The sequence below is a fragment of the Delphinus delphis genome, chromosome 3 (genome assembly GCF_949987515.2).
Source record: "Delphinus delphis chromosome 3, mDelDel1.2, whole genome shotgun sequence".
Lineage (NCBI taxonomy): Eukaryota > Metazoa > Chordata > Mammalia > Artiodactyla > Delphinidae > Delphinus > Delphinus delphis.
Genome location: NC_082685.1, coordinates 40,478,705 through 40,505,237, shown reverse-complemented (window position 1 = coordinate 40,505,237; position 26,533 = coordinate 40,478,705). Strand labels below are relative to the sequence as shown.

The following is a 26,533-nucleotide window of genomic DNA, read 5'->3' as shown; positions in this document are numbered from 1 at the left end:
TGCTACCATATTTACACATCCAGAGAATCAACTTGCCCCCAAGAAACTGTGATGTAAATGGGCTCCAGATTCAGCAGAGTATCAGTTGATTTCAATGGAAATTTTGATTTTTCTGTTTTATGCTAGGTCAATCATTACAGAAAATAAAGGGTTTGGATTTCAAGTTGAACTTGCTTCACTAGGGAGCTTTTTGAGGACTTAAACTTGGCTTTTTTCACAGTTAAGGAAAAACATTTTTGATTGGGTTCATGATTCAGCTGATTAGTGCAGTGCATTCCAGTTTTAGTTCCATAACAGTTCAGTTCAAGTAGGTGGGTCAGCAAGCCTCAGAGAAGTGAGTTTGCCTTCCCTAACCCCAGCCGGGAGTGACTAACCTCAGCTGCAGATGAGATAACCGAGACTGCTTCACAGAGCAGACCAGCTGGCAAGGCTGGGGGCCTTCCAGCAAGGATGTGGTTTGCTAACGCCTCTCTTCTCCTTCCACTTTTCACCAGCACCACTGGTTCGATCACCCAGACCAGCTGCAGAATCTACATAGCGGAGACCCAGCCAAGTCTCCCACCTGCAGCATCTCCAGAACAATAGATGTCACATGGGGGATAACATGGTCTACCCCCAGGGAAACAAGCTTTTCTTGTTTTCCCAGATGCTGAGTGTTTGGGTTGTGGGATCATTTAGATGTTATTGCTGAGTGAACTGAAGGCTAGAGAGAGGACTGGACTGTGTCCCTGGAGTCCTTCCTTCCAGGAAATGCCAGTGTTTGACTTTCACCAGGCACCAAACACCGACCAGCGTTTCCAGAGTCATCTACGGCAAAAACACAGGGCATAGACCTGCCCATCCAATGACTTCAGTACGCTACCAAATTTGCTTGTAAATCCCTAAAAATATTTGTTCTCTTCCTTATCCTCTAATATTTTTTTAAAAAAAGAAAAAAAAAATATATATATATATATCCGCTTGAGACCTGGGATCCAGGAATCCCTAGCAGGCCCAGAGTTAAGGTTCAGAAGTTCTGTGAGTGCCCTGAAACTGTACAATAAATGTGATCAGATTCTCAGAGACCTGCGATCCCAAACATTAAAATCTACTTTTTAAAACTATTTACCACTCGCCTATCAAGAGGCCACTGTCATTCTAGGTTACCTCTTCTGCATTTTGCACTCTTTCATATAAACAAAGTATTTCCAAGTCCCAGACCAGCCTATTCTAGTAAAATTCAAGAATCTGGGTATTTCCTAAGAGCTTGTTTAAAAGAGCCTGACCTAGGAAAGTTAACCAACTGCATGGCTTTTCTAAGAGACAAACCCAAATGATTTTAGAACTGTTTTACAGATGGAGATTACACAGATTGACCCCAAACCACCCACTCCTCAACTTTTAAGGCAGGGATGAGGGGAAGGGGGTCAGAGGACAGCACTCTGGGTCCTCACCCCTGCTTCAGCTTAGAGGCGCCTGTTGTCATCGGACTTCTATATTAGACATTGGAAAAAGGATTCCATCAGAAAAACAAAAACAATCCAAAGCTCTTGATTTAAATCAACCCCTCATTTTGTAAATTAAAAAACAAAACAGCAACCCAAACAAGACAAGTTACTTGGCTAGGTCCATGCAGTTGACGGTCTGGTCGTGACCACTGAGCTTCGGCTGCATCGCTACTGCCTCCCAGAAACTGGTGGGGCGGCCAGTCGAGCAAGAGGCAAGTCAGGTGTGATCTCCTGTCCTGCAGCTCCTCTAAGGTGCTGGCACCTTTCCCACAAGGACACACCTGGTCTCACCTTATCAACGTAATTGGCGATCTCCATGAGCTTGTGTTTGGTGGCGTCCTGGTCTCGTCGATTCTTCTGAAACTAAATGGGGCAAGCAGAACTAGGTGAGACCCCAGAACCCTTCCCAGGACCCCTCGTGTGCCCCATTACTGGTCTTTGAATTCCTTTTCATTTTCTTCCGTCTTCTATGACGACTATCTCCCTGACACATAGTGTCAGCTTGGGAGGGCAGAACGTGGGTCACATCCATCTTGGTACCTCCAACTACTAGCTCAGTTCCAGGCACACGGTAGGCATGTTAACAGTTGTGCAGTGAACTGAACTGTCTTCCTCCAGCCTGTGAAGTCAACCTTGTTCTCCTGTCCTCCTAATTACAAGGCCTCCTGCAAACTTCCACTGGGGCTTAGAAGAGGGACCAATCCAATCCTTGCCTCGGTCATCACCCCAGCATGGAGCCGCCATCACAGGGATCTCACAAGGCCTCCGTGCACGTGATCAGTCAACATGGTCAAATTGTTGCTGAACAACTGCAGTGTGTAAGGCACTGCACTTGGTGCAGGGTAGGATACAAAGTGTGTGGTCCTGGTCCTAGCCTTGAAGGAGCTTCAGTTAAAACACAGAGCGGACCAGAAATAACAACAATGGCAGATGCTATATTTAAGGAGTATGAAATAGAAACGGGCTGAGAAAACCTGCACAGAAATAACTGCAACAGGAGGCTGCGTGAATGACACAAAATGAGTGCTGGCAATGAGGATCATAAAACCTTGGGAAATAGGCTTCATCTAGGCACGATACTCAGATCAACTAGCAATGCCTTCCACAGTGAGAAGAATTCTAAGACTGCAAGGGGCTCGGCAGCAAAAAGTGCTGTGCTCCATCAGAAATATCTGCCGTGGGCAGCAGGAGGGGCACATTTCTGTAGGTAGCCTCACTTAATCACGCCTGCTTCAAAAGGGTAGATCACGGGCTTCCCTGGTGGCGCAGTGGTTGAGAGTCCGCCTGCCGATGCAGGGGACACGGGGTCGTGCCCTGGTCCGGGAGGATCCCACGTGCCACGGAGCAGCTGGGCCCGTGAGCCATGGCCGCTGAGCCTGTGCGTCCGGAGCCTGTGCTCCGCAACGGAAGAGGCCACAACAGTGAGAGGCCCGCGTACCGCAAAAAAAAAAAAAAAAAAAAAAAAGGGTAGATCACTTTCAGCTGCAATGATGAAGGAAAGCTTCACAGCATAAAGATAAAACTTGCTACAACTGAAACCTAAATTTGAAAATGATGGGTACGTCCTATATGCTGCCATTGTTACACAGAACCTGGGTACCTATCTGATTTACCTTGTGTACACACGATATATGTTACTTCAGTCCAAACCTTCACGTCCTTCCTCCACTGCATCCCACAAGAATATACAAGAAAGAAATGAAAAGAACAGCCAAATAAAACACCCTGGGATATTTGTCCAGATGGGGGTGTGTCTCAGCCACGATAGGGGGAGAAACGCACCGTTTCCTATTCTCCCACTGCTTCTGGACCTTCCTGGGCCTCCTGGGAACCGTGACTCATCAGAACTGCAATCGTCTCACTTTCACCATTGCTTTCTATGGAGTTAAATTCAATGTAAGATCCTGGGACTTAGACCTTTCCAAGGTGTTAATCCTGAAGTTTCTCTTTACTCAGTCATCCCATTTCTAAACTCGTCTCACAGGCACAGAAAGTGCTGCAGCATTTAGGGAGTATTTATTAGAACATCAGAGTCAGACTTCATTGTCTTTCAGATATATTAATCCTATCTTCAAACAGCTGCCCGATAATACCACCATAGTTTTAAGGAATGTACCATGCTATCCTGAAGAGCCTCAGGCAAGAGTCAGCAAACTTTCTGCAAATGGCCAGACTGTAAATATTTTAGGCTTTGCAGCCATAAAGTCTCTACCACAACTACTCAACTCTGCCATTGTAGCTCAAAAGCAGCCATGGACAACACATGCAGCGGTAGGCATGGATACGTTCCAGTAAAACTTTATTTATAAAAACCCGGAGTGGGCTGGATTTGACCATGGGCTATAGTTTACAGACCTCTGATGTAAAGAAAAGAGTATCTCCCACTTACACTTTCTGGGCTGACACAGGCCTTAAAACACGGTGCATCACCTGGTCTTTCCCAGCTGCCCCACATTCTGTCTGTATCTTGAAAAGTCCTTGGCATACCTGTTCTCACAGCTGCCCTGTCTCCTCCTCCAAATCCCATCTTGCTCTTCCCCCACCTGGATCTCCCATTTCACCTAAGGAATGAATAAACTGAGAACCACCCCCCAGGTGCTCCCACCTAGGCCCAGGGAGCTGCATGGTCATTTTTACTGCTGAAAACCCTCTCTCCAGGCAGCAACCCCATCCATGTCTCTGCTCCCTGTGCTAAGCCCAGAGCCCAGAGGTGAAGCCTGGCCTGTCTCAACACCAGGTTATAAATCACAGATAAGGCGCCCTCCTCTTCCCTGTCTGCCGTCCTCTCAGATTAATTAATTGTCAGGAATACATTTCTGCCCGCGGAGGATGAGAGGCCACTTGGAGAGGGAGTGGGGGAGGAGGTGGTGAGGGGGGCAGGGGTTTGTGAGCCTGTGAGCCCAGCCTGGCCTATTACTTCCCCACCCACCCCTGCCCAGGACCTGAGTAGTGAGCACATTCCCTATCCACCATCCACTGAGCTGCATGAATCATGGCCTGTGGGCAGCACCTATGGGGCGCTGCTGGAGACCCTCCCTCTAGAACAGGAAGACGGCTCTATGCACAGCACAGTTCTGGAGGCACCTTGGGCGCACACTTTTCCTTTCGGGGGTTTGCAGTGACCCTGGAGGTCAGGAGACTGAAGATGTCCGATCCTCACCCCACCCCCGCTTCTCCAGCTTTCAGACTCACACCCAGTGGGTTTTAAATCCCCACACCAGGAGTCGTCTGGTGAGAGTGCAAGGCCGAGGGGGAGCATCACCCCACCTTTCCATTAGAGCAGCTGTGTTTCTATATGCTTAACTATCGGGGTCCCAGGAGCTTTCATCTGAACAAAGGATTCTGCAGCACACACAAAAAAAGGTTCGAAACCACTGTATTAGAGGATCTCAAGACGTCCCGGAGCCGGGGAAGCTCAGCTCTCTTCCGGCAACCCTCCCACTATGGCAGTTCTGTTAAGCAGGGGCCAGCGCCATTAGCATCCCCCATGACTGCACAGCTGCTGCTTTTAAATCACTTAGGATTTTGCTCCCCACACCACTCCCCCATCCTACACACACACCAGTCTTTGGAAAGGAAAACAAAAGGAAAAAAAAAAAAGAAAGAAAGAAAGGCTGCTGGAAAAACCAATACCGACACCAATTAAAAAGCAAAACTCCTCTCAAAGGAGAACAAGATGTTTCCTCGGGGCTTCCCTGGTGGCGCAGTGGTTAAGAATCCGCCTGCCAATGCAGGGCACACGGGTTCAAGCCCTGGTCCGGGAAGAACCCACATGCCACGGAGCAACTAAGCCCGTGCGCCACAACTACTGAAGCCTGCGCTCTAGAGCCCACGGGCCACAACTACTGAGCCCACGCCACAACTATTGAAGCCTGCACTCTAGAGCCCGTGCTCTGCAACAAGAGAAGCCACTGCAGTGAGAAGCCCGCGCACCACAACGAAGAGTAGCCACCACTCGCGGCAACTAGAGAAAGCCCGCGCGCAGCAACGAAGACCCAACGCAGCCAAAAATAAATAAATAAAATTGAAATATATATATATATATATATATATATATATAAAACAAAAGATGTTTCCTTGGCCTGGGAAAGCCCTTCACCTCCGCGTCTCTGCGCAGTTAACGACTCCGTGTCCTTGCAGACACTCAAGGGCCACCTCCTCCTGCCACTAACACTGGAAGGCAGCTCTTCCAGCGCGAAGTCTAGTATTCTTCCCCCTTCCCTGCACTGCCTCCAGGATCTGTGCTGTGGAATTGCTCCTCTGGGGGAGCCGCTCACTAACCCATTTGGATGGTATGTGACAGATGGGAACTGTGATGAGTTCTGTCAGAAAGGGAGCCCCAGGCGAGGTGCAGTGTGAGAACGTGGGGAGTGCTCAGCTCATCTGACCTTCCATGCCCAGAAGATATGTCAGTTCTGTGGTTGAGCCACTACATAAAGTGAGAATGAGCTAAAATACGGCTAATTTAGGCAAATATGGGCCGTAGGGCCTGAATCCATTCTTTAGGAGTCAGCTTCAACACCACTGCCTTGGGAAGCTTTTCCCAATTCATTATCTGCACTCTAATCCTCTACAATGAACCATCCTGTAGCAGTCATCACACTTGGAACTGGAGAGTTTTTGTGCTGCTACTGTAAACCCTGTGATGTGAGGGGCAGGTCTATCTCTATTCTCCCAAAGAATAAGCACCAAAACCTAAGGGTCTTCAGACCCAGTCTAAGAAATGTTAACCCAAATAACATCCTTTATCCTGATGTTCTGATTAATGCACTGAGCTGGAAGAGACTTCTCCTTGTTTTTTTCCCAACTATGTTTAAAATAGCAAAAAGAGCCCTTGGTCAGATTTAAGGTCAAAATCACATGACAAACCGGAAAAAGAGGAATGCTTTAGTATTTCCCCAAAGCAGTTTGAAGGCTGGAATGGAAGCTATCAAGAGAGCAATTTTTCTGCTAAAACCCATTGCCTCCCCCTTACCTCTTCATAATCAGCCACAAGGTAAAGCTCCACATACTTCATGGAGTGTAAATCTTCCCTTTTCATCTAAGAAAGAGACATAAGCAGATCAGAGCTATAGAAATGGTGGACTTGACCTCATTTCAAAAAACTGCTCAGAAATGGTGCAGTTAATAAGCAGCGGCCCTCCTTACTAAATTTGTACCTGGGATCTAGAGACAACCCCAGCTATGGTCGCTTCATCATCACCCTCACTACACCTTCCGCCCGCCATCTTGGTTATCGCGGGAGGCTGCTCTGGGACAGCGGGTCCAGTCCTTTAGTCTCCAGAAATAACGAGCTGGCTGCCTAGTGCAGACAGAACAGAGGCTGACATACCGTGAGGGAACATGCTGACAGTCAAGTTCCCAAAAGACATTTAAACCACATACCTCTATTTTCGGTATAAATAAATACAAGCATTTTGCACACATGGTTAAGTGGCTATTCCAAAAAGGGAGGCGTATATTTTTTTCTCACATTTTAAAGTTTCTGAAATCAGCACCTTATTTTAAAGGTAGTAATGTTTTCCCCCAAAGCTGTTATTCTGTCGAAAACAAGGGTTTCTCACACTCAACAATGACTTAGACTAAGAGGAAAAAGCTATTTCCTCCTTCTTAGCCATCTCCCTTCAATTTAGAAATACTCCTGGATCCAAGGTAAGGGTCCTCAGAAGGGACAAGCCTATCCCCAGGCTAACTCCCATGCTAAGAAAAACTCACCCTGCGAGGTCGCTTCTTGGTCTGGTTTGTAAACTGAGGGACCCAGTCCCTGGCGGTGGGCTTGGAGTGCTCGAACCCACAGTTCCTGGGGGGAAGCTTGAGATGTTCGGATCTGTAAATAAGGTGGTAGCCCTCGCTGTCAGGGAGGGGCTCGATGATGTAGCTGAGGTTACTGCTCACCATAATCAGTCCTCTGTTGACGGGAGAAATAGAATCTCTGGTCAAAGATTATGGTCCTGGAAAAGTCCCTTGCTCAGGCCTCAGTTTCCCCCTATAAAAAATTTCACAGTTGGTTTTGATCATTGCTTCTTAATCTTATTATGGGGTCGTGCACTCCTTGGTGAGAATCTGACGCAAACTCAGACTTCCTCTCCAGAGAAATGCACATGTACGTGAGATGTGGTGCACGGTTTCAGGGTACAAAAGCATATCACAGAGAAGCTTGAAGGTTCTAAAAGGGCTGGACCAGGGACAGTTCATACTCATAAAGGATGGCAGGACTAGGATTCCAAAAAGCCTCCCAAACCCAAAAATAGCATACAACAGATCTCAGGTCAAAACTTGATAGACGGAGAAAAAGACAGTCTGGTGACTGGAGGAAGAATGCTGGCCTGAGGATGAGGAGACCCAAGTTCTAATCTTAGCTCCAACATTAAATTGCCAAATGCTCTTCAACAAACCTCTTCAATCACTCCAAGCCTCAGTTTCCCCAAGTGTAAATGCAAATGATAATTTTCTAACTTCACAGGACTCTTGGGATGATTAAATGGAAAGACAAGTGTCCTTGCTCTTGGAAACCAAAGCTAGAGACATCACTGATGGCATGCCTACCAGCCCCAATTTCCCTGTGTCAGCAAGGCAGCTCTGCGGTGAGGTGACACCCACAACCAAGCATGTATGACTACTCTTTTCTCTGGGTTACAGATACTAGCCTTGAGCTCAGAATAAATATGTGTGTTCATTCATTATATTTTTTCATTCACTGAACCCTTACTCTGTATTAGATGTAATCTAGACATAATCCCTGCCCTTGTATAATTCACATTCCATTGGAGGACAGACATTCATTCCACAAATACTTCCTGAGCTGCTGCTATGTGCCAGGCATCGTGCTAGTTGCTGAGGATGGACTAGTGAACAGGACAGACAAGATGCCTGCCCTCACGGAGCTTAGAGTCTGAACATGGGAATAAATCACTACAGTATGTTAACAGAAAAGGCAAAAAGCTTTCATCGCCCTTAACACTGATGTTGGATGCTGCTGCCTGGGGTGCTGCATCAATGAGGCTTCTGGGCGCTTTATCTGGACTCAGTGAGAAAGAGTGCACAGCTTATCACCAATCGCTATCACCAATAATCAATGGAAGGGACAGCAGAGGCCCCCGTAGCAGGTATTTGCCATCCTTGACACCGTGAGATGAAAACTAGAGCAAGGGAATGTTATCAGGGCCCTGGGGAAGGAAGGTCCCAGCAATGTACCCCAGGGACCCCACATCATTTCGTGTGCTCCAAAACCTCAGGCTCTATCCATTCAGAAATTTCAAAAGGTAAAGTGTAGCCAAGTCAGTCTTTGCCACTCCAAACTGGCAGGACCTCTCTTCGGCTGTCTCGGCTTCCATCCCTGCCCCTAGCACCTCCGGATCCCCGCCCAGGTTTTGCCCTTTGGAAAGAGCCTGTGATGCTCTCAGGAGAGACAGCGCCAGGCCCTGATCAGCAGCAGTCCTTCCTGGAATCCATCCCTGGTTGACCTCATTCCGGTGCCAGGGAGCCTGACGACTTCCCGGCTACCTCATCCAGGCTGACGCAGCAATCCCAGACCAGCCCCCCGGCGGGACGCCCAATGGGCTGCCTGTGCAGCTGGGGGTGAGAGTGGAACAAACAGCAAGGGTCACATCCGCTCCTGAGTCCGGACGGGAAAGGGCAGAGGGCAGAGCTGCTGTGGGCATCCTGTTCTCAAGCTATCTTCTCATCTTGGCTGACCAAGGCCCCTCCCCGTCACCTCAGTTTCCCCCAATGGCTACAAACACTACAAACCAGCCGATGGCTTTGTGTGCACTGGGTTGTGGCTGTGGAGATAACACCCAGTGGGTGGAAAGTTCCAGTGCAACTGACCAGGCATCACTTGAATAAGCCTCTAGGCCGAATAGGACAGAGACAACACAGAAGTTTGGTGCACAGTGAACAACAATCATGGTGGTTATAAACGATTGAGTCTTTACTATGGACCAGGCACTGTGCTGAGTATTTTATTATTCACACCAACTTCTATGATCCTTACAAATATTATCCTCATTTTACAAACGAGAAAACTAAGGCTCAGCGAGGTTAATCAACTGACCAAAGTCACACAGGCAGTAAAAACCTAAGTAGTCTGGTTCTAGGTCCCAAGACCTTAACCATGACCTCACACTGCCTCTGTCACCAGAGCCCTGTAGAGTAGCTATAAGTGACAAGAATCAGCAACTCTCCTCTGAGGCCTGATCAGCCATTACCCAACTGGCCTGTCTGAAGTAAGACCCCAGCTGGGAGAGGCAGTCAGTCCACTTCTCATTTTTGGACACCATTTTTTGAGAGTTAACTATATGCCAGGCCCTGTGCTTATAATTGTCATTCTTATTTCATTCTTACATCAATGCTGTAAAGCACCATTATGGGTCCCATCTGATAGATAAGGAAACTGAGCTCCAGAGAGATTAAATAACAAGCTCTCATGGGTATTCTGGGGCCAAAGATTTAAGGTCCGGCAGACTCTGGACCCCATGCCCTTAACTTCTATGCTATCTGCCTCTATCAGTGAGTTCCAAACCTAGGGGTCAGAGATCTTAGGATCGAATCGCCCAGATCTATCCGTTAGAATATTCTACAGTATCCATTAGAATACTCTCCATTAAAAATGGAGATGTCCAGGCCCCACCTAGGAGATGCAGATTCTGTAGGCCTGAGCAAGTGAACAAGTCCCATAGGAAACTCCTGCACAGCCACACTCAGGAACCTTGACCTGGAGCCCAGCCTCTGGCAGGGCCCTGTCTTTTCACAGAGCTCTAAGCAATTCTGTTCCAGGGAGTGGGCAGATTATAACTGGAGAAACACAAGCTCAGAAGGACATTGAAGGTCCTTCCAGCAATAGGACTCTGCGGCCGCTCCCCTCCCCTGCCCCTGCTGCGGCTGCTGGTAACGCGCCTGTGTCACAGTTGCCACCTTCCCGACTGCCAGGGGATGGAGAACAGGCTGGCGCAAGCCCTAGCATGTCAGAGCGAAGCCCAGCTTTGAAAGTGGGGGGATTTGTGAGAATCTACTGCCCAGGGCCCTTCACTGTCACCAATCCCAAGCCCTGCTAGCTGCCCTCCCCTGAACACTCACCAGTCCTTTCTCCTTCTAAGTGTCTCAGTTGATCTAATTTGCTAAATGTAAGCACTGGCAGAGCTTAGCGGGGGGTGGGGGTGGGGTGGGGTGCGTGGGAGGGGGACCCATGAGGTTGGGTGGCCAGGACCTCACACGCTATTCATTGTTGAGAGCGACCTCACACGCTATTCATTGTTGAGAGCTTGATACAAATGAAATTGTACAGAGGAACCCTGGCAGGGCAGGCCAGGCAGGCAGCAGGTTTAACCCCTGAATGACTACAAGACTCGCTCAAATGCATCCTTCCAGGAACTAGGCAAGAACTGCTTCTTAGGAATTTGTCCATTCAGAGCTGAACCCAAGGGGACACACCCTACATGCCTACATCCAGAGCTGCCCTAAGAGGTAATCACTCTGTCACACTTCTTTCCTTCCCCCAAAATCTGCATGCAAGCGAGAAGGAGTTACAGGGAGCTTCAAAGGCAGCACAGAGGTGACGTGGTCACACGGGTGATGTGGTCCCTCTGGGATGGGGTGGCAAGCCACAAGTGGAGAGCATGGGCTCAGGAGTGGGACACACCTGGATTTAAATTCCGGCTCTGCTGTCTGCTAGCTTTGGGCTAAGTTACTCAACAAAGCTTCCCCTCTCACAGGGCTGCTATGACAGTTGACTGAAGTAAGAGGCAATGTTTACTAATAATTAGGGTAATATTTAAAAAGGATAGCTAATAGTCATTGAGCATGTATGATACACAAGGCAGGGTACAAGGCACCTTATTCAGTAGCCATTCAGCACATATGTATTGAGCACGTACTGTGTGACAGGAACAGTTCTAGGCACCGGGGATGCAGCGTGATAGGAAAACAAAAAAAAAGTCCCTGATCTCAAGGAAGTTGCACTGATCACCTCATGTAAATCCACCAATGATGTCACTATTGTTGCTCCCATTTTACAGGTGAGAAAACTGATGCTAGGGAACTGAAGCAACCTGTCAGGTTTTATACCAGGAACTGCCTGGCCCCAGAATCTACACCTGACAAAACCTGATGCTGCCCTGTGAGCGCTTACTCTATGCTTGACACAGAGGTAGCATTTCTTATCTGTTCTGCAGAAGGAAGGCCAGGTATTCAAATGGGAAAGGGTCACGCCTCTCCTTGGCAAAAGGGCAGATAGGCATGGACTGGCTCCTTCTGTCCCAGGCGCCCCACCTCCTGGAAACTCTGCCCACTCTCTCTGCAGCACAGACATTTCTACACTGAAGAGTCCTTTCCATGGTCTTGTCTACCCTGCTTTCTCAGATAAGAGGAACCAAAGCCCAGAGAAGTAGGAACTTGCCCAAGGTCACCTAGTGAGCTACTGTTAGAGCTGGGGGCAGATCCCAGGTCTCCTGACATCCAGGCTCCTTACTCATGGGCGGAGCCATGACACCACCCTCAGCCTCCCACCCAGGACTCAGCAGCCCCCTGCACCGTGGGCATCATCTAGAGAGCTGAGCTGGCCAAGGCAAAGACAAGGAGGAAATGAAATGAAACAGGGGGAGGAAAGCTCAGAGATCATGGAGCTTTCCATGGGGGGAGGAAACAGGGGGAGGTATGGAGCTAGATCTGAAACTCAGGTCGCTTGACTCTAAATGTGAGCTCCTTCTAAGCCATCACATAACGTTCACACACATCCTCCTGTGCACACTCTTAATTTCATATCCTCTCTCTCCCACAAAGTCTGAGTCCAGGGACCTGGGGTAAGGTATAACCACAGTGAGTATGGGCCCCAGGGTTTTGAGGACAGATCTGCTATAAGAGTGATGCATCAGGGCTTCCCTGGTGGCGCAGTGGTTGAGAGTCCGCCTGCCGATGCAGGGGACACGGGTTCGTGCCCCGGTCCGGGAAGATCCCACATGCTGCAGAGCGGCTGGGCCCATGAGCCATGGCCGCTGAGCCTGCACGTCCGGAGCCCGTGCTCCGCAACGGGAGAGGCCACAACAGTGAGAGGCCCGCGTACCACAAAAAAAAAAAAAGAGTGATACATCAAATAGATGACTACAGGTGATCTACTGTATGTCTTTGAAAGACTTTCTATGTAATTAAACTTGCCAGACATTAGTACTTAAGATACTATACAGCCATTAAAAGAATGAGCTAGATCTATGCGTGCTTACGACATAATGTTAAACTGGAAAAAGAAAAAAAACAAATTACAGAATGGTATGTATAACCCTATAACCAATCTCCCTTGGATTAAAAAATCATATATACACATAATTATGTATTTCAATTATGTATACTCCCCAACAGATTACAGATGGGGAATGAGATTGATTGAAAGGGCAGGACAGGATAAAGAACTTTCACTTCTTTTAGTTTTATGCTCCAGTATTATTTGGATGTTTAGCACCCTCATTAGTTACGTAATGATAATCTTCAAGCGCTTTCTTTACAAACAAAGTGACCAATCAGGTTTAAAAAATGTTTTTACTGCAATCAATACCTCTCCTGCTGATAGACAGTGAGTTGGACACACATGTGCGCACACACACACACACGTACACGCACGCCCAGTGTCTGTCAAATCCCACAGGTTCAGTCAAGGACACCTCAACCCAGTCATGTCTAGATTTCTTCACAAATAATCGTTGCTCCTAAAATTTATACTTTATGTTAATTTGCAAAGCATTTGTGCACACAAGACATCGTATAGGACATTTAGATGAGTCCTTCATAGGAGACAGGCTTGGGGAGTATGGACACTAAACACCCCTAGGAAATGGTGTGCCACATCGTTTCATTGGTGTAGTTTATAAATATCCAGAGCTGCCACTCTATTCAGGGTCAGGGGCCTAAACAAGATTACAGAGCATTATATTACATACCCATGTTCCTTTCTGGAAGGAAGATTTCTAAAAGGATACACAAGAAACTGGTAACAATGGCTGCCTCTGGGGAGGGGGGATTCGGGAAACAGGAAGCGTACTCTTTCATTGTACGCTCTTGTATTATTTGAATGTATTTTTACTATGATCCCGTATTACCTCTTCAATTAAATGAGCCTAAAGAACTGCTTTGGAGAGAAGAGGACGCCCAGCAACAATCTAGAAACTCAGCTGGATTCCTCTGTATTTGTATCATCAGCCTGAAGAGCCCACTTGGTATAAATCCTACCTATTTTCTCCAATCACAAAGAGCATGTTTCCAGGAGAGAAGCACAATCGCTATGGAGATTTTCCATTGCAGCATCGCTTTATGAGCCTTAGTGGGGGGCGACTGGAGTGTTCCGCGTTCCGCGGGTTTGAAGCCTGCTGCTGCTACAGCTGCTCCTACTCCAGAGTCTGAATCGAGCCATCTGCCAGGCGTCTCCAGCTCTTAAATCAGTCGGGCCCACAGACACCCTTGGTTTCTTAAGGTGTGTAGTGAGAAGGCTGGGAAAATAAGGCGGGTGGACCCCATAAAAGGGAAGCGTGCAAAATAGAAACACATGGACGGCTCACCCAGTTCCCCCCTATCAGCACAGCTGTGGGAATGATGTACAAGAGGCCAAGCCAAATTCCCACTGCGCCAGACCAAGAGGACAGAGGAATAGGCAGAGAGAAGCAAGTCACACCCGCATGTTCCCTTTCCTCCTTCTTGGGACAGATGCTGTTCCCTTGCAGACTGCAGACGACTGGGCCTGTAAACACCACTGGAAGGCCAGTTGGCTAGGCTCAATCAGGTCACTTGAGCAGGGGATTTGGGGTCTCTGTTATGGCCTCCCAGCCAAAGCTTGTTTCCTGCCTAATCCCCTCCGGCCAGCTCACCATGAAGCCTTACAGATGAGACATGGCTCGATTTATAAACAAACACGTGGGATCGGCAGCATGATGGGCCTCACATTGGCATGCGAGCCTGGGTGAATCTTAGCATGGTTTCACTGTTATAGGATGATAATAATCCCGTCTGCATGCTGTAGCGTTAATACAGCACTTAACATTCTCTACCATGCCTATCATCCATGCCCACTTTACAGATGAGAAACTGAGGGCTCAGGAAATTACTTTTATATGCCTGTCTTCCCTCCACCCGTGTAGGACATGGGCATAGAGCAGACACCCACTGTTAATTTGCTGAATGAAAGAAACAATCATTGGCTCAATCGATCAAGAGAGAGGAAGGGTACACAGTGGCAACACCTCCTACTGGCTCATGAGGGCCAACGTGTGCGTATCTGCCCAATGCTGCCTTCAGTAACATCATGTTGATAGCTTTGAATTGGTCATGGTGGGAATATTTTTACCAGCATACTGGCAGATGCTACATATCAGTGCTTTTTTTTTTTCTTTTTGTTTTCATAGAGCTAGGTTATCAACACACTGGGTATAGGTACCACATAGTATAGGCAATTAAAACCCAGGCAATTAGTATAGGCAATTAGAACACAGGTTTTTCAGATCATCATCTCTTTTCCAAAAGGAGGGGAGGGTGGGAAGAGTCTAAATAAATGATTTTTATTACTCCAACATACATGTATAGATCCTACTATATGCAAAGCACCAGGGTAGGCTGGAGGAGAGCAACAGATATTGAGATAGAATTCATATTCTCAAGGAACACATATTCTCAGGTATAAACTATAACGTGCACACGTATCACCTGGGGATCTTGGTAAAAATACAGGTTACAATCCAGTAGGTCTGGGTGGGACCTAAGATACTACATTTTGAACAAGCTCCCAGGTGATACTGATGGTGCCCCGCTGCGGGCCCCGCCCAGGAAGCACGGGTCTGGGAGGTGACTGAGTGTTTGTATATACTGGCCAGTTCTAAACGTTAGATATCTATTAGCACGTGCAATCCTCACAACACGACAGATATATATTTCCCTTATCCACATTTTACAAAAGAGACCATCAAGGTCCAAGGTCACCCCTCTGGTCAACTGCTACTTGCTCAAAGCCAGGTCGTCTGGCTCAGAGAATGAAGTCACTCTCTTTCCAACACGCCCCCTCATTGGAACTTTTCAGTTCATTTTCTGTCTTGAAGATTATCCCTGCTTCTCCCTTCTCTTCCTGCTCTTTTCACTAGCTGCCCATTTCCTTTTTTGCCTCCTATAAGCACATCTACCAGAGAAGAGCAAAGGAGACGTGGGAATAAATGCTCAAATTCATCAATTTCAAGTGTATGAACCATGTCTTCTATTTCCTATATCCTGGTGCTTTGACACTGGGACCTTGCTCCTGCCCCCAGGGTTAGCCAATTCCTACAGATGGTAACTCACCAGTGAGCACAGCATGCCTTTCCAATGGGCTTCTCACTCTCTGGGCTGCCCACCTCCCCGGGCCTGTTCACCCCAGGGCCAGGTACCAGACAACTAGGGACAGCCCCATGCCCCAGATCCCACCAAAATTATTCAAACTAGCCAATCCTAAGCCTGCTTACCCTGCCTTTCCTGTTCCTTTCCACAGAAACCACAATAAAGACTCTTGCCCACGTTCCCTCTCCCCCGTCTGCCTCCTGACTGACCCCTGTGCTGCCCTGTGCCCCAGCCCCAGCATGGCGTGCCCCTCCTCCTGGGATCTTGAGTACAATAAAGTGTCTTTTCAACGGCAGTTGTCTCCTGCTCTGTGGGCTTCACCACACCTAAATAATAATAAAACCTCAAGCTCCTCAGGAAAGAGTCTGCTCAATCCCCAGTGAATCTGTGGGTTATCTATTATTAACGTTATTATTTTTACCGTCACCATCATCAAAGGATTACTTCCCTTGTCCCTCCCAAGCTCAGCCCTTCTCAGAGCTGGCTTGCATACATTCTCGACAGACAGCTTCTCAAAGTCCCTGCCCAAGGCCAGCCCCGCTTAGCTTAAAAAATTCCATTGCTGGGGAGAGTCTCAGGTGCGCCCCACCCAGCACTGTCAGGGCCTCTTACCTCATTCCCCGGCAGGTGCTGAGCGTGACACTGGACTGTTCTGCCTTCCTCACCGTCCCATGGTAAAAGCAGTGATCCTAGCGTGGAGAAAGTGGGTGGTCAGACCACAGGATACTGATAAGCACGGCAATGTTAGCGTCTCGTGAAAGTCAGGGATGATTATATGCCTACCCTAAGCTTACAGTCTGCAAAGAGCTTTCTAAGCCACCGTTTTGTTTGACCCTCGCAATGTTCCTGGGCGGTGGGACAGGGCAGATGCCATCATCCTCACTGAAAAGATGAAGAAGCTAAGGCTCAGAGGAGCAAAGAGATTTGCCGCAGGTCTCACTGCTAGTTGCGGAACCCAGGATTTCAGATCTCTTTTTTTTTTTTTCAGAGAAACAGTTTATTTATTTATTTTTGGCTGCGTTGGGTCTTCGTTGCTGCGCGCGGGCTTTCTCTAGTTGTAGCGAGCGAGGGCTACTCTTCGTTGCATTGCACGGGCTTCTCATTGCGCTGGTTTCTCTTGTTGTGGAGCACAGGCTCTAGGCACGTGGGCTTCAGTAGTTGTGGCACGTGGGCTCAGTAGTTGTGGCTCGCAGGCTCTAGATCACGGGCTCAGTAGTTGTGGTGCATGGGCTTAGTTGCTCTGCGGCATGTGGGATCTTCCCGGAGCAGGGCTCGAACCTGTCCCCTGCATTGGCAGGCAGATTCTTAACCACTGCACCACCAGGGAAGTCCCTCAGATGTCTTTCTATGACACGATGCTGGCCACAGGAAACACTGGCTTCTCAAAAGCCTGCCTCCCCACTAGACTCACATCTTTGACCCCCCCGTAAGGACTGAACACTGTCCCCCGCAAAATTCATGTCTACCCAGAACCTCAGAATGTGATCTTATTTGGAATAGGGTCTTTGCAGATGTAATTAAATTAAGATGAGGCAATACTGAACTAGTATTCTTATAAAAAGAAGAGAGGACACAGAGAGACACACACACACAAAGAGAAAGGCCATGTGCAGACGGAGGCAGAGATTAGACAAAACTAGAAGCCAAGAAGCACCAGGCGTGGCCAGGAGCCACTAGAAGCTGGAAGAGGCGAGGAAGGATCCTTCCCTAGAGACGACAGAGGGAGCATAACCTTGATTTTGGGCTTCTAGCCTTCAGAACTACGAGAGAACACATTTCTGTTGTTTTAAACCTCCAAGTTGATGGCACTGGTCTATCCCCCATCCTCCCTGCTCCCCTTGAATCCCTACCCGCCTGGAGCAGACTTGATTTGGCACCTGTGTCCATGGACGCTTGCAGGTCTGCTGCTGCTTTCTAGCCAGGGCATCTCACGGCCATCTGGTCTTCCGAACCCGGCTGGATTCCTCATGGCTACAAACCACTCTGTGCTAGGCCCAGGACTAGGCCCCGAGACACAACAGCGAGCAACAGACACAGCTCCAGCCTTCGTAGGACTTAGGGTCTTGTGAGAGCCAATATTAGTTTAAAAGCCATACAAAGATAAATTACAAATCATGAAGAAGGGCTTGAAATAAAGTTCGAGGTGCCAGCAGAGTGTTTGATAAGTAGGGTAGCCAGAGCATTTATGAGGCAAACCAGGACCCCGTTGAGAGTGATAAAGTGCTAAACCAGACAGACGGACACAAACCAGGACTGTTCCCAGCACACCAACGGGTGATAACAAGGGACACATTCCTACAAGCTTCTTCCCAAAAGGTCAAAAGAGATAAGCTGGTCCGAAGAGAAAGAAGGTAAAGTCTCCAGGGCAGAGCCAGGTTCTTAAAAAGGGCTTAAGAAGGATGTAAACTGCGTAGTTGCAGACACAGAAGCTTTATCTTTCCCCACCAACGTCCTGGGCCTGAGCAGGGCCAGTTGGGAATCTCTGGCATTCACCTACATAACAACAGTCCGAGTGACCCATCACCAGGACCACACTTGATTGTGGTTGTTCCTTGGTCCCCAGCAGGCAAGCATGTGACCCAGGAGACAGCTAACCCATTCGGCTACGTTCTCTGGTTCCACCCTCTGCTCAGCTCTAGGCATGAGTATAGCGCAGCACACTTTACAAAGGGCTGTCACACACATCACCGCACGTGATGATAATGGCTGCCATTTACTGTTATTAACAGTAAGAGCTAACATCCACGCAGCTCTTGCTCCTGGATAAACAATTTACATGATGTTTTTCCCTTTAATTCTGACCACAGCCTTATGAGGTAGATACTCTTATTCTCATTTTTTAAAAGGGGGAACTAAAAGTTGGAGAGGTTTTAGGTCATTCACAGGGCCACACGGCAAAGTGGAGATTCAAACCCCAGCAGCCTGACTTCAGACTCCATGCTCTGTCTCTCTTAGCAAAAGCAGACCCAGCAAAGTGCATGGAACTTAGTTTGTCAAAGCTCTATTATCTTCCAGCACCAACTGGAGGTACTAGTCTAAGCCTTGCCTCTCACTGGTTATCTTGACTTCGGCATGTTCCTTTTTCTCTTCTCCCCTCAATTTCCTCATACGTAAGATGTGGCGTTGGAAGAGATGTTTATAAATTCCCATAAAAATCAGTGATTCATCTTACCCTTCCACAGCCCTGAGAGTCAGATCTTAGTATATCCAATTTTCAGATGAGGAAACTCAACACTAGTGTGGTCAAAAGGGTTTTTCAGGTCACACAGCTAGTTAAAGCCAAGACTAAAACCCTGGCTTCAGACCCCAAACTCTGCAACTCGTTCTATTGGAACACACTCACAGACCATTCCCCCAGTGATCTGACCTAGATCAGGGCTGGAGCCCACAGGCCCAGCAATGGGTTGGATAAGGTTCCCACAAATCCCACTACCCCTGGCCAAGTTTGGTAGGAGAGTGTGATCCGCAACATTTGGGTCAAGCGAGGCTAAGTGGTTTATTCCATTCCCATTTCTCTTGGAGTCTTCAGCTCCCAAGTAAGAAAGCTGACTGGAAGCCCCCTGGGGCTGGGTGGGGGGCTTTGCAAGAGCCCAGGAGCAGGGGATGTAAGAAAACAAAGAGGCATCCCATGCTTCAGGCGAGATGTGCTTCTGTGCTTCAGTCAACGAGACCTTCAGGAAGGAGGGGCTCTCTGGGAGGGAGGGGAAGTTCTCTCACTGTCCTCTGTTTCTCAAAGGCCCTCACAACATCTCTGCCTAACCCTGAGAGCACAAAGAACAAGTACACAACAGCCATGAAGTCATCGCATTCCTTCCCAGATTCTCAGCCTGAGGGGGCCACCCTGAGGGGGCTTTCGTAGCAGGAAGCATGAGCTCATGGCAAACTCAGAGAACTGAGACCCATTCTTCAGCACAGAAGTGCAGAAGCCAAGCCCAGAGGAGGGTGCTTTGTGAGGTCATAATGGCGAGGGGCTTTTGAGGCATGTCTGTCCCTTCCTCACCGAGCTGGAGACAGAGAACAGAAGTCTCAAGGGAGGAAGAAGTTTCAACCAAGGGGCCTTGAAGAAGGTGTGGAGCCACAGCTGGCCAGCCTTCCCAGAGATGAGAAGACAGAGCCTACTTGCCTCCCGTGGGCACCAGCCAATCCCCCCACCCCAGGAAGGTCTTGGTGAAGAAGGCAGCCCTGATCTTCACACCCAACGGTCCAACATAACCCCTCAGCTACCGAGTTACTACAGACCTCTTAGACCCATCGAAACCTAACTGTCCTGTGTCCCTCTCCTCATTCAGGGGTGATCTGATAAACTCATCTGTGCTGCTAACAACTGTTAGTGGCTGTCATTGTCTTCTAGGCTTTTGCATTCCGGCAGGGCTACTGTAGAGACTGGATCACGTGGGAACCTCAGGGTCATGGGAAGCTGTGGGAGGAGCCCATCGTGCTGCCTACACACCACACCCCCCAGATACGCACACCACAAAAGCCCATGACATCCAGCCCCAAAGGCAAAAGACTGCTCCTTCTGCTGGAGTCTGTCTTCCCTTCTCCTTCACCCCTGCTCTTTGGCACAGAGTCTCAGAAGGGTCACTCAAGTCCAGAATGTCTCAGCTTGGGCACTATTGACATTTGAGGCCAGATAATTCTCTGCTGTGGAGGACTGGCCTGTGCATTGTAGGGTAATTGGCAGCATCCCTACCCACCAGATGCCAGTAGCATCCACCTCCCAGTCATGATAACCCAAACTGTGCCTACAAATTGCCAAGGGTCCCCTCCTTTGTTGGCTAAAACAGTCAAAGAGACAAATAGAATATTTTAGGGTAATTGCACCTGATTAAAATTGGTATAAATCATCACGAAGCATATTTCCTTTGCTTTATGTTCATTACCAACATATTTAACAAAAATTTAAGGAAAAGAAATGATTTAAACCAAAATCACTCCTAGTGGAGAACCACCACTCTAATCCTACAAATTCTAAAAGGTGCCCTGTAGGAAAAGCTAGCAAACCATGAAATGCGTATGATTCATGACCTTAAATGTCCACCAGTGACCAAATGGTGTGGTGGAGCAAACTAAAAGACTAAAACTGAAACACCATTTTTTAAATGACAAATCTCTGTGCAAACAGCCAAACTCAACTTGGAGGGGAAAAATACCCAATATGAAGATAGCAGCAAAATAAGAAAATCTTCACATCCTAAAACCACATTAAAAAGGCAGAGTACAGGGCTTCCCTGGTGGCGCAGTGGTTGAGAATCTGCCTGCTAATGCAGGGGACACGGGTTCGAGCCCTGGTCTGGGAGGATCACACATGCCGCGGAGCAACTAAGCCTGTGAGCCACAACTACTGAGCCTGCGTGCCTGGAGCCTGTGCCCCGCAACGGGGGAGGCCGCGATAGTGAGAGGCCCGCGCACTGCGATGAAGAGTGGCCCCCGCTTGCCACAACCAGAGAAAGCCCTCGCACAGAAACGAAGACCCAACACAGCAAAAATAAATAATAAAAAATAATTAATAAACTCCTACCCCCAACATCTTAAAAAAAAAAAAAAGGCAGAGTACAAAACCTTACATGTCCATATGAAAAAAAAACAAACACCCGACTGGGTGAGATGACAGGATTACCAGTAAATCATTTCTCTTACTTAAACTTTTGTTAGTATGTGGGTAATTAACATAAAGCAAAGAAAATGTATGCTTCACAACGATTTATATCAACTTTAATCAGATGCAACTTGCTTAAAATATTGTTTGTTTCACCATTTTAGCCGGCAAACGGGAGGGTACGCTTACGAAACAAATTCATATTTCGTGTCTCCTGCTCACTCCCTGGGTCTCAGTCAGGGAAACAATTTCTTCAGGGGAGGGACTGTCTCCACTGAGCATCTCCTCACTTCCTAGGGGTGGGTCTGGGATAGGGCATCTGCTTGACAGATATTGACCTGAACTTACCTCGGATTTCAGGGTGGTAGTTCGAGGGTTGCCACTTGGAGTATATTGGGTTTCTGTGTAGGCTGGAGCAAAAAGGTGCCTGAAAAGAATAAAAACAGGCATTTGTCTCCTTAGATGATGGACTTCACGGTCCTGGGAACAGCAGCCAGTGATTCTAACTAAACTTGGTAGAGCCACCCCAAGCGTCTCCACACAGAAGGAACTAGGCAGTCCTATGGAACGGCTCAAGGAATACAAAGAAAAACAGAGTGAAGTTTGTTATGAACTTTGTGTTCATTGGGATCATCGCTTAAGTCAGCCACAACCAGATAGAGTTGACCACAAAAGCAGTTATCTCAGATCTTAACTCGTTCTGGGTCCTGGGAAAATACATGTGCAAACACATTCACAAAATTTCCCAGGGTCTATGGACCCTATTGTGTACCTTGACTGATTATTTCTCCAGCGTATCCACCAACTGTTGGTATCAGCACCCCAATTTTTCTTTAAGGGAACCCCTATTCCCTGTTGCATGTTTTGGTAAGACTGTCAATCAAGGAATCCTACCTGGCCTTGGCCAAGGGTGGCCCTCGGCGCGAGCCAAGCCAATGGAGCAATGCTGCAAGAACTTAACAAATGGAAGCTATTCATCTGCTCCTGTTCCTGCTGCATGGGTTCCAGGAGTTTCCTTTGCCCATCTTTTCTGAGACCTAGTGGTACAGATCCCCTGAGACCTGGTAGTTTTACGTGTTACCCTTCCAATATTGTTTTTTCTTTCCTAAAATTGGACATTGGTTTCTCTCTTGCCACAGACCTCTTCCAGCTGGGGTTAAGAATCCCTCACCAGGGCTTCCCTGGTGGCGCAGTGGTTGAGAGTCCACCTGCCGATACAGGGGACACTGGTTCTTGCCCCGGTCCGGGAAGATCCCACGTGCTATGGAGCGGCTGGGCCCGTGAGCCATGGCCGCTGAGCCTGCGCGTCCGGAGCCTGTGCTCCGCAACAGGAGAGGCCACAGCAGTGAGAGGCCCCCGTACCGCAAAAAAGAAAAAAAAAAAAAGAATCCCTCACCAAAGGCAAGGTGACCTCAAATAAGGCTTTTAGAATTTCCCTGAAAGTTAAAAGACAAAAGAGCCAAATGGACGCTTCAACTAGCTCAGCCACGTTAAAAGCAGAACGAATCTAAAGAAAATCGTGGTCAGGGGGCAAAGTTTGTAATGGAAGGCACCACTAAAAATTGAAATCTAACAAAAAAGAATTAAGTGGATCTATATCTACTAATGTGGAAAGATGTCTAAAATGGAGTTAGATAAAGACAATAAATTTCAGGAAAGTATGTACTTTTTAAATCCCTTTTAATGAAAAAGTAACAGCAGTACACACTAGTGCATGCATCAACAACAGCTGGAGGAGGGCACGCCCGTCGTTAATGGTGGTTATCTCAGGGAATTACGGAAGATGTTCACAATGTAAGCTGTATAATATTTCTGAAAAACTGGTTGATCTTAAAGAATAATTATCATGTTTTTATTCTGAAAACAGAAAATCTAATTTGAAACTGCTTTTTAAATAAGAAGATACAAGCTGAGGCCAGCATAGAAAGCCAAAGGGACCTGCAGGGACCACCCTGGTTTTGTAAGAGGTGACATTTCCCACAAGAGAGGGTCATTGAAGAGGATCTCCAGAGTCTCTCGGAGTCACTTCCGGCTCTAAGTTCCGGACCCCAGACTCTCAGATTCCCCTCCACCCAAAGAGTGCAGTCGGAAGGCAAATGCCACAAGGGTTGTCTCTTGCACTATGTCAAGCCCTTCAACGTGCTGGCTTGGACGAGAAGAAAAGAAACCCAACAGGGAGATGTAAAAACAAAGCAAAACAGAAAACCCAGCTTGTGTAGAGAAACTCCAATTCACATGGAAAGCTTGGGTCAGTAGCTAACTTGCCAGATTCTGTCTCCCTTTCTCTTCCTCCGTAGCATCTAACCAGTCAGGGATCGAAGGGAAGAGTCACCCATTTGTCTGAGCGAGATAAACTGTAAGCCCCAGGAGGACAGAGGCCAAGCTGTTTTGCTCACCAGTATATACTGGTGTTTAACATGTACTCAGTGAAAGAATGTGTTAACTAATTACTGAATGAATGAATGAGTGAGTCGTTGAGCATACTAGGAGCTTAGAACATGGTCTGGAGTCTGAGAGGCTAAGTTTCAGTGCCAGTTCTGACATGTACTGTCTCTATGGCCATGAGCGAGTTGTTTTACCTCTCCAAACCTTTGTTTCCTCTTCTGCAAAATCCCTTCTACTTGACAGGGTTGTCCTCTGAGTAAAATAACATAATGCATGAAAAGAGCTTAAAACCAGTCCTGGCTCAGAGTGGAGCTCAGTAAAGGTTAGTGATTATCATTATTGCTTTCAACAGGGATTATGATGAGAAGAACCCAGAAAAACTGGTGGAATTTACCTATTTCCTTTCAATTCCCCCCAGCCATTAACTCCCCAGTATATCACTTGAGAGAGGTGAAAAAACAATGAGCTCATTCCTGCAGCCCATTTCCTTGGTCTGCTTTCACAGACTGCATAATGGACGGCGAGTCAGGAGTTCAGAATTTAACAGTCCATCCTGGATGACAGTAGGGAGACGTGAGTTTTCCCACAGGAATGCACTCCTGGAAAATACACTCCCAGCCTCTTCTGAGCCTTAGTGGGGGGGGGGAATATTCATCCAGTGACACCAAGATGCTCCAAAGAGAGCAATCCAGACTGAACCTCAGAGGAGTCCACATTCTTGTCGTTTCTTGGCCACACATCCTCAGAAGGGTAAGCACCTTTCTGCACCTTCTTATTCAGGAGTTCTGCCACTGTCATCATAGGACTCTCAGAGCCTCAGTGCTGAGAGGGACCTCAGGAATCAGTAAGCCAAACTCACTAGACTGTGGACTCCCTAAGAGCAGGGAGCACGGCTGCCTTGTTCAATGCTTCTCCCCAGCTCCTAGTACCAGGCAGGTTTATTCTGTGGAAAAAGTGGATGAATGAATAAATGAATGAATGAATGAATCTTCTACCTTGTGTAGGAATCTGCCAGATGGCCATTCGGCACTGGACATCTCCAGTGACAGGGAGCTCCTGAGACCACCCACATAAAATAGTTAGAGAAAGTTCTTAAACTGAACCAAAAACTACCTCTCTCTGTAACCTGCACCCACTGGCCTCATTCTTGTCTGCTGAATCTACAAGAAACAGTCTGCTCGCTCTTCCACCTAACTGCCCTTTTCAGGACCAGCAGCATTAGCACCACCTAGGAACTAGTTAAAAATGCAGATTGTAAAAAAAAAAAAAATATATATATATATATATATATATATGCAGATTGCCAGGCCCCACTGCAAACGTCCTTGCACACAGAAACTCTGTGGTTGGAGCCCAACCATCTGTTGTTGTAATAACTCTCTGAGTGAGTCTCGGGCAGAACCACTACCCTAGACCACGAGTTCTCAACATACTTTTAAAGCAGGCAAACTTCAGAAATATCCACTTGTCTCACTACCCAAGCCTCCATCACCCTTCTACCTCCACCACACCCTGGATCATTCTGAGCTTAAGAAACCCTGAAAAGTTGCCATCAAAACAGTTCACATGCCTTTAAGTGAGAAAGCATTTCACCTTCACAACATGCCTAGGAGGACACTGCAACCTCGGAACTGTAACTTGTCCAAGCTGTCACGGCACAGTGTCAGAGCCGGGTTTCAAAGCCAAGTCTGTTGGGCCAGACCATACTTTTTAAGCAGTTCTCTGCTCCGTCTCTATTAGAAGGTAGAAGCATAAAACTCAAGCACTGCCAGCAGTAGTCCAAAGCACAATTTAACGGTGATGACAGCAGCCTTGAGAACATGTGATGCCACAAAAAGGAGGCTCCTGGGTCTTAGATGTGAATACATGCAGAGAAGAGCCGTAGGGGTAAGCAAAGCACAGGGCAAGATAAAGAGGATAGACATGTAAGGACGTCAGGAGTCGTTTTTTTTTGGGGGGGGGGTTGTTTGTTTTTTTTAATAACAACCCTTTCCCCAAATGCGGTTGCGGATGTTGACCAGGAGGGTCATCCTTCCTTCTAAAAGCAAAAGGAAGGGTCATGTTCCATCACCACTATCTGTGCAATTGTACCGATTCACAAGACACTGCTTTCACACGCTCCCCATCGCCCCAAGCCAGGCCCATCTATGCCTCCAGTCCCTGGTGGTGCCTTGGCGCTGCTCTCGGCACCAAAGACACTATCCCCTCAGAGACAGGGCTGCAGGGCCACTGAGCAGCCCAGCTCAGCCCAGCCACCCCTTCTCCAACCACATCTTGTTCTCATCTCCTCTCTGACAAGGGGCTGGCTCAGCAGATCTGCAGGAAGCTGTCTCTCACCACTGGAGTGTGCTAGGATTTTCAGGAAACGAGTTGTGAGTGATGTGCATCCAGGAAGAGAGAAGGACTGTCCAAGATTTCCCACCCTGCCCCCTCCTTTTTCTGGCTTTGATGGAAAAGCAATTTCTGAAGAAGTGCCTCCCACCCGTGCCCTCAAGGCTCACAAGCCCACAGGCAAGCAGAGATCACACATCATCCCAATGCTAATAGCAGCCGGCACTGCAGTGCTCCCTTTGGGTGAAACTCAGGTTGCCCAGACCCCAAAGTCCTCGAGCAATCTTCTGAATCTTTGTATCTTCTGCATCCCAGCTGGGAAAATAAGCTGTCCCCCAAATATTGGGCATAAAACATAAGGTCACTCTCCAGGGAGGGACAACAGAATTGCCCT

At 47.8% G+C, this 26,533-nt stretch overlaps 1 protein-coding gene across 1 annotated transcript in view; it reads right to left on the bottom strand.

Moving 5' to 3' along the window:
• ADAM19 (ADAM metallopeptidase domain 19) overlaps nt 1–26,533 on the bottom strand; it is an 88,525-nt gene that overhangs the window by 32,995 nt on the left and 28,997 nt on the right. The window contains exons 4-8 of the mRNA XM_060008455.1: nt 21,772–21,850; nt 16,437–16,513; nt 7,203–7,395; nt 6,463–6,528; nt 1,779–1,850 (exon numbers count right to left, since the gene is read on the bottom strand). Coding sequence (XP_059864438.1) covers nt 1,779–1,850; nt 6,463–6,528; nt 7,203–7,395; nt 16,437–16,513; nt 21,772–21,850 — 487 coding nt within the window. The remainder of the gene's footprint in view (nt 1–1,778; nt 1,851–6,462; nt 6,529–7,202; nt 7,396–16,436; nt 16,514–21,771; nt 21,851–26,533) is intronic.